The sequence below is a fragment of the Octopus bimaculoides genome, chromosome 10 (assembly GCF_046866305.1).
Source record: "Octopus bimaculoides isolate indiv1 chromosome 10, ASM4686630v1, whole genome shotgun sequence".
Classification (NCBI taxonomy): Eukaryota; Metazoa; Mollusca; class Cephalopoda; order Octopoda; family Octopodidae; genus Octopus; species Octopus bimaculoides.
Window position 1 is genome coordinate 56,704,135 of NC_142937.1, and position 12,500 is coordinate 56,716,634.

At 33.1% G+C, this 12,500-nt stretch overlaps 1 protein-coding gene across 1 annotated transcript in view; it reads left to right on the plus strand.

Moving 5' to 3' along the window:
* The window catches only part of LOC106879929 (monocarboxylate transporter 2), a 25,745-nt gene that overhangs the window by 5,101 nt on the left and 8,144 nt on the right, over nt 1-12,500 (plus strand). Inside the window, exons 2-5 of the mRNA XM_014929684.3 lie at nt 2,101-3,283; nt 4,009-4,152; nt 7,821-8,020; nt 11,300-11,513. Coding sequence (XP_014785170.1) covers nt 2,326-3,283; nt 4,009-4,152; nt 7,821-8,020; nt 11,300-11,513 — 1,516 coding nt within the window. The 5' untranslated portion in view covers nt 2,101-2,325. The remainder of the gene's footprint in view (nt 1-2,100; nt 3,284-4,008; nt 4,153-7,820; nt 8,021-11,299; nt 11,514-12,500) is intronic.

Here is a 12,500-nt window from a genome sequence, read left to right on the forward strand (position 1 = left end):
CTCCTTCATTTTCCAATTATTATTATTATTATTATTATTATTCAGTAGTTTTATTTTTATAACGTGCTTTCACTTCACTACCGAGCGCAGCTCTGTGCGCCTTGGGTATGTGCTGTGGTTTGCTGTGGTGCTCTTATGTTTACTGTATTGAAAGTGTTTTGCGTAGAATGTGTGCAGTACCCAGTAGTGCAATTTTCTGTATGTTATATATATTTGTAAGTCCTGGTGTTTTTGTTATGTATTTGTCTGAATATTTTTTTATTATACCTAAGGCACCTACTATGATAGGAATTGTTTCTGTTTTTAGATTCCACATTCGAGTTATCTCTATTTCCAGGTCTTTGTATTTTGAAAGTTTTTCCATTTCTTTTAGAGAAACGTTGTCATCTGCTGGTATTGAAACATCAATTAGAAGGCATTTTTTTCCTTCATGATCTTTGACAACTATATCTGGTCTATTTGCCTTAATTTCTCTATCTGTGTGTATTGGCATATCCCAGAGTATGGTTGCTTTCTCGTTTTCTGTGACCTTTTCTGGCGTGTGTTTATACCATCTTTTTTCTGTTGCATTATTATTATTATTATTATTATTATTATTATTATTATTATTATTATTATTACTACTGAGTGAGAGAGCGGTGCATGTCATCAAAGTGATACTGGGGTAAAATATACGAAGCCCATTATACCCATCATGACTACCCGTCTGATAAGGGTACACCAGGCACATGCATCACAACTATATATGTGCGACATATTGATCTTATATCAAGATAAACAGTGCATGACCTTGCAGATGGGGCCCAGTTAGAATTTTCTTCGGGTTGAGTAGTCCATCCTACTCAAGAGGTCCTTGAATATGGATTATTTAAGGATGTTGAACAAAACACCCATGTTTCCAAAGGCGAACTATCCAAACCCCAAAGAATTCCTCTCAACACATGGCTGTGATGCTCCCCCACTACTTCTGCTTGTGATAAGAGATGCATATATCATTAGCCACTAAGGGACATACTCAACTAGTTACGGTCAAGCAACTGACAAGCAAATATGTGGTATTGAGCTGTAGCCCATCTTTTATACCAAGACAAAACATGTACATGATAACAATTCCAATCAAGTTAAGATTGAGAGCCAGTGCCTGGTACTGCATCAGGGATTATTATTATTATTATTATTGTTCAGTAGTTTTATTTTTATAACGTGCTTTCACTTCACTACCGAGCGCAGCTCTGTGCGCCTTGGGTATGTGCTGTGGTTTGCTGTGGTGCTCTTATGGTTACTGTATTGAAAGTGTTTTGCGTAGGATGTGTGCAGTGCCCAGTAGTGCAATTTATTATTATTATTATTATTATTATTATCATCATCATCATCATCATCATTATTATTATTATTATTATTATTATTATTATTATTATTATTATTATTATAATTATTATTAATATTATAATTATTATTATTATTATTATTATCCTCATCATTATTATTATTATTATTATTATTATTATTATTATTATTATTATTATTTTCATTATTAAGGCAGCAAGCTGACAGAACTGTTAGGACACTGGGCAAAATGCCTAGTGGCATTTCATCTGTCCCTACATTTTGAGTTCAAATTCCACCGAACTCAACTTTGCCTTTCCTTCTTTTGGGATCAATAAATTAGGTACCAGGGAAACACTGGGGTCAATGTAATCGATTAGTTCCCTTCCCACCAAATTTCAGGCCTTGTACCTATTGTAGAAAGGATTAGTATCATTATTATTATTATTATTATTATTATTATTATTATGTTAGAATATACAAAGGTGGTGGATATTTGTGACAGTTAGTATTGGCTGCTTAGGTAGAATAATGGCTAAATTCTAAGACAATTGAGTCAGATATTTAAGACAAAAATATTGAGTGAAGGTGAAGTATTTATGTAGATGATTCCAAAATCTCTGTTATGTGGCTGAAAAATATATTGTTCACAGTATTCTAGTTAGAAACTCCTTATCTTAAAAGCTAAAAGACTCTTGGTATGCCTAGTATCTTCTGGCCCCAACTGACTGCTAATAATAATGTTATAATCCTCTTTTCTCTATTGTTTTTCAGGATGTTCCAGAGTATGAAGATATTTTATAGCAGAAGTTGTAAGGAATATGTAATACAACTCTTGTGACAGAAAATCTGATATGGTTGTTTCCTGGAGACTTTAGTAAAATAAAACAAAACAAAAAAAATTCTTAAATTCATTTTTAAATTGTTTAATTTACTTATTTATTGATTATTTAAAAATAAATTATACTGCAAAAAAAAAAAAAAATACAAATAATAAAAATGGGAGAAGTATCTGAAGATCCAGTTCTAAATATTCCAGAAACTATTGCAGAAGTTGATGATAAGGAAATATATCATGAAGAACTCACAGAAGAGATAAAGAAAGAAGAATGCAATTTAGTTCAAGAAAATGGTGAAGCAATTAAAAATATGGCATCAGCAAATGCTGAACAAAAAAATGAATCTCTTCAGAACATACCTTTGCCTTCCCAGAGTTTTACAGAGCCATTGTCTCCATCTGACTTGTTGCGTTCTAAATTAATTGAAAATGTTTCAATGAAAATGTTAGATTCTATTGAAATGTCAAAAAGTGGAGGATCTCCCTTTCTTGGTAGAAATATTGAAAATGAAATGAATGTAACTCCACTTAAGAAAATAGCAGAAAATACTAATGAATCAACCAAACGAAAAACAGGCAGAAGTAATACTTACATGGATACCACAGAATTTTCAAAGAATTCTTCAAAAATTAACAATGTTAAAATACCAGAGACTTTGCAGAAAAGAAAGAATACTGTTACTGGAGCACCAGAATCAAGAAAAATGAGCACCCTCAGTTTGTCAAAAGTGTTTACTCCTGCTCTTCGCAAAGAAAGTATTTCTAGATTTGTTAGTACTCTATCTATTTCAGCTGGTATTCCTGTTGAAACCTCTTTTCTCAGTGATACTGATTCAAGGAAAAGTAGCTTAAAAACACAGAGAAAATATTCTGAAGTTTCTGTAGATTTGCAACCAAGAATTGACAGAGAACCAAGTATCGTACCACTTAAACAGAAACCCAGGTACTCAAAAGTAAAGAAAACTATGATTTTAATCTCGTCGATTCTTATGCAAATATTTGTATCAGAAATATTTTCATTAGGTCCTATTTATGTGAAACTTATGGAAGTATTCAATTCCTCAAAATCAACAACTAGTTTGGTACAGTCATTGCCTCAAGGTATTGCTTATTTATGTGGTGAGTATATTTCCCACTTTGAAATATATTGTAAGCTGTTGAAGTAACAACAACACCAGGACTTATGAATATATATATAAAATACAGTAATATAGCACTGCTAGGCACTGCATACATCCAATGTAAAGCACTTTCAATACAGTAACAATAATAGCACCAAAACAAACCACAGACCATACCCAACGCACAGAGAACTGCACTCAGCAGTGCAATGAAAACACATGATAAAAATAATAATAATAATAATAATAATAATAATAATAATAATAATAATATAGAGAGAAGAGTTCTTTACTTGTATACGACTGACACAATCCATAACCAAGGCAAACTTAATGATGAAAAGTGCGACTCGAAAGCAACAGTTATTTATTTGTAGTTTATTTTGAGCCTGTGGAAGGCACACGAGATGCCGAAATATAGTTCAACTACAAATAAATAACTGTTGCTTTCAAGTCGCGCTTTTCGTCATTAAGTTTGCCTTGGTGATGGATTACGTCCGCTATGTTTACCTTGGTGATGGATTGTGTCAATCGTATACAAAAGTAAAGAATTCTTCTCTCTATCTATTACATTTCTGCTGAGTTACTTCAGTCCTATATAAACTAATAATAATAATAATAATAATAATAATAATAATATTAATAATAATGATAATAACAATGAATTGAAAAAAATGTTGGTTTAAAAAAATTCAATTTCGGTTTATATTTTGTTCTTTCTAGGCATTTTTGTAGCACCTTTGATTTCTAAATTTGGACTTCGCCTAACATTGTTTGTTGGTAGTATTCTTTCAAGTGCAGGTTTTGCTGCTGCTGCTTTTGTGAATAATGTTTTTGGAATTGCTCTTCTTGTTGGAATCGTATCAGGTATGTACAACAACCACTTCTTCAATCAATGACATCATTTTAGGCGGAAACATTATAATTCTTGAGTCCTGCTATAAATTGACACAAAAAATAAACATATACATGTATATGTGCATGTGTGTGTGTGTGTGCATGTGTGTGTGTGTGTGTGTGTGTGTGTATATATATATATATATATACATGTATACACACACACACACACCTATATACACATATATATACATATATATATGAAGAGAGAGAGAGAGGAGAATAAGGATTAACCAAAAACAGGTGTGGTATTCTGCACTTTATAGAACTTACACATGTTTCAGTAAAATGGTGTAAAAATTACATAACAGTTGTTGAAACATCATGCCATCTTGCACTTCACCTCATCAGTGTCCCACAATAAGTACATTTCTGCTACATTTCATATTCTTTTCACTAAGTAATCCTGAGGTTGACGCCCCATCATTATACTGCACTAGATAATGGAGTAGCATGTGAAAACCACTACTGAGCCCAATCTCAGGTTATGTGTTGTGCTTTCCAGTACAAATTATTGATACACACACACACACACACACACAATATAGTTTTATTTGATTTATGAGTGTGTATTTTTAAAATGTATTTCTTCCATTCTCTCTCTCTCTCTCTCTCTCTCTCTCTCTCTCTCTCTCTCTCTCTCTCTCTCTCACATACACACACACAGACATTGCTATACATACAACAATCTGACAGATTTCTAATCAAGCACTTTAGATTTTTCTTGTTTGAGTTTTAAATACCTGTGTGAATTGACAGATTGGTGATAAAAGAAAAGTAACAATGTGCATTTGCCTTCATTAATGTGTGGATTGAAAATGTGTGTGTGTGTGTGTGTGTATATATATATGAATATGTGTGTGAGTGTATATATATATATATATATATATATATATATATCAAGGGTTATTACTCTTTCATCAGCATCACATATATACGTGTGATACTGATAAAATGTGTAGCAACGTTCCCATATGGTACACTTAAACAACCATATGGGAATCTTTTAACATGAAACCATTGGTAGCCTTGTTAACCCGCAGATAAATATATATATACATATATATACACACACAGGGCACAATGAATAAATTGTCATCTAAACTGCGCAAAAATGAAAATAACACTGACATTTCAATTTAACAGATATATTTACCAAAATTGCATAAAAATACCTTGAGATTCTAAAGAATAAATTTATTCAATAAAATTGCCATTGGCTTCAACCACAGCCTCCAGACAACTTTGGAATCTCCTGCAACTCTTCTGAATGGTCTCCTTGTTTAAGTTGGTGAATGCTACCATAATCCTTGCCTTTAGTTCATCTTTAGTGTTACAATGAGTTTTGTTGGTCTCTTGCTCAACTGTGCTCCACATAATAATCAAGGGGGTTGCAGTTTGGGGAGTTAGGTGGCCAGATTTTAGGGGTTATGTGGTCACAGAAATTGTCTGACAGTTATGACTGGGTTCTTCTGCTTGTGTAGCATGGTACAGATTCCTGTTGCTAGGCATAGGGTCTTCCAGCAGCCACCCTCTTGACTCAGGGCAGCACTACTTCCTCCAGGCACTCCGTATTGAGTCTGAGGCTGTGTGGGAAGATGAATGGAGGAATAATGTTTACTCCAAACACTATGATGTTGACTGGATGTTTGATTTTATCACTCTCGGTACATGTCCTCAATTGCACTGTCCTCACCTATAGTCATGAATGTTTGGTAATGGCTTTTTGATACATATCTACCTGAGATAATTTCAGTTTTCTTTTTTTTTTATGACCTACTTTCCTTTGTTAAAATATTAAAAAACTTGGGACCACTCAATTTTTTTTGACATAACAAACTCCATTCCTGTTGCATAAACTTGATTTCTTTGATTTAAAATATACATACTTAAATATTCATATCCAATTTAAATATAGAAGTTTACATCAAAACTTCATGTAAAAATTTTAGTTATGTTCCAAACTCCAGCTTAATAATTCTTTCAAATTTTGGTACAAGGCCAGCAATTTTAGGGGAGAAGCTTACATCAAGCCTAGGGCTCAATTGGTACTTATTTTATTGACCTCCAAAGGAGGAAAAGTGAAGTTGTAAACACCAGCTTAATAAATGAAAACAAAGTTACTTATTTTTCTGGATCCATTTAAATTACTTGCCATCAATTATTTCAGGTGAGATAATTCAAAACTAATTAGCATATTTTTCTCTGGTTAACTAAATTTGCTCTAACATCATTGAGAAGTAAATATGGTCTTGAAATTTCTGTTTGTAGTTGAAAAAGACTTGTGTTCTAGAGAGAATTTAGACATCAGAGTTGCTTTCAACATCTTTTATTTGTTTAAAATCATTACATGTCATGTGAATGCAATAATTCCTCTGTTGAAAAGATACCAGACTGGAAAAAAAATAAAAATAATATAAACAAAATTCATTACAGGTAATCATTTCAGGTGAGACATTTAAAAATATAAAAAAACTAGTAAGCATTTTCATCTCAGGTTAACTAAATGTGTTCTAATATGGTGGAGTAAAATTTATTCTCCATAAAAGATAAATACAAAATATTAAATGCATTTATATAAATATAAAACACAATCTTAAAAGCAATGAAAACAAATCTCAATAAAATATTAAGACTGGTATAAATAAATATGATTCAGGAATCCATTTGCAATATAAAGCAGGAATTGAACTTTGAAAATGTAACTAGGAGTATCTCTCTCTAGTTCCGGAAAATTGAGGGCTCTCTGTAATTTCAAGAAAGTTTTTATGTGAAGTCCATCAACTGGTGTATTTAGCAGAGAGAAGAAGATTACATAAGCAGAAATAAATCAAGATCATTATGAGGTTGGAGGTAAGTGCATTAATATATAGCAATGTTCACAGGACAACTACTATACTTTTGAAGACATTCAGAAATAAAAAGTTATTTTGAGCCCATTTTGGTTGCTTCACTTATGTAATATCACATATTTTCTCTCTTTCTACTTTCCAACATTATCTAGCCAAATTAAAACTTTTAAGCTGTGGAGAATTTCTTTTTAGATTCGAATTGTATTCTTAACATCCTTTTGATTTAATTTTAGACATTTCTTCCAGGTTTTTAATTTATATTATTTTAAGAACAGTTCCTATTTTACATACATACAGCATTATGTATTTGCGGTGAAAACCATATATCCAACACTTATTCGATAAAGAAGACCATACCCTCTGCAGGGATGCTGAATTAATTTTGTACTCAGAACCATACCTTTTGAATGCATCTTGAAATTATACCAAATTAAAATTTTATTCAAAAAGCAAATCAAATTAACCTTTTTGCATTCAGATTACTCTGTCAAATGTAATACATATTTATTCACATTGCTCTGAGTTTATTTAGTAGTGTCTAGTAGCTTCAAGATTTTGATGATGTGATTGTTTGTTTTAAATGATATTCTAGGGTAAGTGTGGGAGGCTGGAAGTGGCTGATTTGAACATATAAAAAGGTAAAATATTTGAGCTGGATATGGCTGGTTTAAATGGTAAAGAGTTAAAAATGAAAATATTTTTTTTAAAAGAATGTTCATATATTATCATATTGTGCCTTTTATTGATACTATCTTTTTTTAAAATTTACTTTTACGTTTATTACAGGGTTTGGTTTATGTATTTTGAATGTGGTTTCATACTCTGCTATAGCTATGTATTTTGACTCTAGTCAGAGTTATGCAATTGCTGCAGTATCAGCAGGTTTGGCTATTGGATCAACATTGTTACCCCTCTATCAAATCAATATAATTGATATTTATGGTTGGAATGGTAATTTTCTACTAATGGCTGGCATAATTTTGCAAGTAATTTGTTTATGAGTTTGTTTTGTTTTTTAATTTAATCAATTTTTACATAAAATATCATCCTTCAGATTAAATGTTATAAACCATTATATTAAGCTTCGTATATTTTACCCCAGTATCACTTTGATGGCATGCCTTGCTCTTTCACTCAATAATAATAATACAGCAAATATTCTGCTTAATACCACAGATTTGCTCGTCAGTTCTTTGACCTTAACCAGTTGAGCATGTTTTTTGGTGGCTGACGATATGTGCATCTCTGATCATGAGCAGAAGTAGTGGGGGAGTATCATAGCCATGTGTTGAGAGGAATTCTTTGGGGTTTGAATAATTCACCTTTGGAAACATGGATGTTTTGCTCAACATCCTTAAACAAACCTTATTCAGGGACCTTTTGAGCGGGATGGGCTACTCGACCTGAAAAAAATTCTAACTGGGCCCCACCTGCGAGGTCATGCGCTGTTTATCTTGATATGAGATCGCGCACGTATGGTTGTGATGCATGTGCCTGGTGTACCCTTATCAGACAGGTAGTCATGATGGGTATACTGGGCTTCGTATATTTTACCCCAGTGTCACTCTGATGGCATGCACTGCTCTCTCACATAATAATAATAATAATAGTAATAATAGTAATAATTCTACTAAAGGCACACGGCCTGAAATTTTGGAGGAGAGGACTAGTCGATTACATTGACCTCAGTATTTCACTGGTACTTTATTTATCAACCCCCAAAAGGATGAAAAGCAAAGTCAACCTCGGTGGAATTTAAACTCAGAATCTAGCAATGGGCAAAATGCCACCAAGCATTTCGTCCAGCATGCTAATAATTCTGCCAGTTCACCACCTTAATAATAATAATAAACATAACAATAATAATAGTAAAGTTCCAAAATAAGCACAAGATTGGAAATTTAGTAGGCTGGTTACAGGCAATTTAATTAATTAACAGTGTTTTACTGGAACTTCGTTTTATTAACTTCAGAAGGACAAAAAGCAAAATTAACCTAAACAGGGTTTGAACTTTGAATGTAAAGGGCAGGGAAAGAAAAAACAAAAAACAAAACTGCCAGGCATTTTATCTGATGCTGTAATAATTCTGCTTGTCCACCATTGTATTAATGTTAACATATTGATGGTTGTTATTACTGTTTAACCCTGGTTGAATTAACCTAGATCAAGGATATTCCAGTTGGCCAGCCTATTTTTTCAGCAGTATCTACAGCTAAATTAGTTGATGTGTTCTCTTTTTTTGGAGATGTGATTTGAAAAAGATTTAACAGTGGCTGTGTGGTAAGTAGCTTGCTTATGAACCACATGGTTCTGGGTTCAGTCCCACTGCGTGGCACCTTGGGCAAGTGTCTTCCACTATAGCCTCAGGCCGACCAAAGCCTTGTGAGTGGATTTGGTAGACGGAAACTGAAAGAAGCCCATCATATATATGTATATATATATATGTATGTGTGTTTGTGTGTCTGTGTTTGTCCCCCCACCATCGCTTGACAACCGATGCTAGTGTGTTTACGTTCCCGTAACTTAGCAGTTCGGCAAAAAGAGACTGATAGAATAAGTACTAGGCTTACAAAGAATAAGTCCTGGGGTCGATTTGCTTGACTAAAGGCGGTGCTCCAGCATGGCCACAGTCAAATGACTGAAACAATTAAAAAAGTAAAAGAGTAAAAGAGTTTATCTAGCAGATCAAGCATAAAAGTTTCTTCTTTGGCTCAACATATTTATTGTTATTTAACTTAAGACAAAGAAGAAAATATATAATTTACCAGGAATGGTCAGATTACATAAAGTTTATCATTGCAGTAATTCTTTTTAAAGATTTAATATTAAACCAAATCTAAGTTAAATGGAGTTAACCTTTATTTTTGTTTTAATTTAATTTTTTTCTGAGTTTTTGTTTTTCTTTTTTCATTCAGACAGCCTTTACAAATTTTAAAAATTTACATAAAATTATTTTTTGAATCTTTATTATTTTTATGTTTTGTTAACTTGTAATAGGCAATTCAGATTTATAACTATTATACATGAATCAGTGGATCTCTGCTGATTTTTGATGATGAATATTCAGTTGTTTGATCAAATGAGTTGCCTTCTCATTGAATTAGCATGTAAGTGGTTGAGTATTCCACATGTATACTTTTAATGTAATTCTCAATTAGAGTACTATAACATAGTATGTGACAAGGATGGAAATAAAATTATTATCCATCCATTTTCTCTGCCCACTATTCCTGGGAGGATTGTGGAGATACAATCTTCAGGCACCTTCTCCACAATGTTCAATAAGAAGCAAAAGCTATTGGACTTTCTGGCTGGATTCTCAAGCATGACCGACTGAAACTATGGATATTATCCAACTAACTCATTCTTAATTTACCCCTAGGATTCTTGCCAGTTGGTTTGGCTGGAAGAATCTGTTTTGCAATTCTTTTCTGCAACATTCTAATCACATGACACCTCAGTGTGGGGAAGTAGCAGCTTGGCCTGGAAAGACTCCCTATTCTCTGAGCTATGCACCTTGTCAAGTCATGCTCCTCTAGGGACCCTTTGAAGGAACCCCATTTTGGCTGCTTGTATTTGTGATCATACTCTTTCAGCTATTACCCAACATTCATGACTATTGGTGAGGATAGGTATGAAAACCGAATTAAAGATACCAAATTTAACTTTCTTTACTACCAACTCCTTTTCTGAGGAATGAATACTGGTGCTGGTGTGTTATTGTAACAACACCTGTAATTCTAGCATGGTGCATGGCTCAGTGGTTAGAGCATAGAACTCACAGTCATGAGGTTATGAGTTTGATTCCCAGACTGGGCTGTGTATTGTGTTCTTGAGAAATATACTTTATTTTCACATTGCTCCAGTTCACTGAGCTGTATCGGCCTTTGCCTTTCCCTTGGATAACATTGGTGCCAATCTGTATCAGCTTTTGCCTTTCCCTTGGATAACATGGAGAGGGGAGGCTGGTATGCATGGATGACTGCTGGTCTTCCATAAACAACTTTGCCTGGACTTGTGCCTTGGAGGGGACTTCCTAGTTGTAATCCACTGGTCATTCATGACCGAAGAGAGTTTTACTCTTTTACCTGCAATTCTAGCATCCAATTCAACCTTCTGCTTCTTATCGCTCCTGAATACAGCCCTGACATACTTGAACTTTTCAACTTGTTTCATATCATAGGAAATAAAAACATTGGGTATAAAGATACATTTTTTTTATAGCACACATGCAGTTGTTATAATATATTGATTTATTTAAACAGGCATGTGTCATGTCATTTCAATTTGAACAACAACCTGTGAAAAAAACAACGGAGAATCGAAGTCCAAAAACAGAAAATGAAGTAAATTTTAAAGAAAAGCTTAAGGAAATATCCAAGTATAAAGTGCTGCCATCATTTTTCCTTTCAACATTTTTGGCAGCAAATGCAAGTCCAATATTTTCCATGATGGTGGTTGATTTTGGAATTGAAAAAGGTCTGAAATTATTCATTTTATTGTTAAATTTTTTAAATATTAAAGTAAAGAAAAATCAATACAATGTTATATAAATTACAGTGATTTTATATTGTATACAAGTATTATGGATTAATCAAATACAAATCTGTTATACAGGTCTTTATTTGATTTATTCAAAACTTTATCTTCAAAGACATCATAGTACAAAATATTGAAAACCTGCAAAGATGAACAAAACAAAATTGCTGCTACTACTGACAACAATGATTTCACTACTAATGATGATGATGATGTTGTCACTGATGCTGATGACTATCATCATTATCATCATCAGCGTCACATAATTCTTTTATGTCTGCTTTTCCTTGGGTCTTCTACAGAGTGCCTCACAATTTGTTGCTGTCATTTGTCATCTACTTTTTGAAGTTCAGCCACTTGAAATCAGCTTTCAGCACCCCTTCCTATGTCCCTCTCTTCTGGACGCTCCTTCTGCTTTGATAGCTTAGCACTTCTTCATGCACTACATGTCTCTGCCAGCTCAATCTACTCTCTTGCACACTTCATCATCTGACTCTTCTCATATCCAGTTTTTCTTTCAGCATATTTGTGCTCTACAGTTCATGCACTTTAAAACAACACATCCAATAGAGCATGCTTACTTCATTTCTTTAGAGACTTGGTGCATCCTCTGTATTCAATGCTTATATTTACTACAATGCAACATTGAATTTCTGATATAAACTTGATACAATCTGAGAGATTTGAATTCTGAATATAAAAATACAAATTGGATACTTTAAATATTTTAGTCTGGTACTCTAACATTTCCTCGATTCCAACACATTTATTGAATCAATCATATTAACCTGTTAGTTACCAACCCAGCTGAAACTGGTTCTGGCTTTATAGTACAAATGTCTTATTTTCATAAGTTTTGAATTAAAATCTTCCATCAAACCTTAGTCACAATTTATGTTCCTAACACTAGCTTAATGATAACTAAGT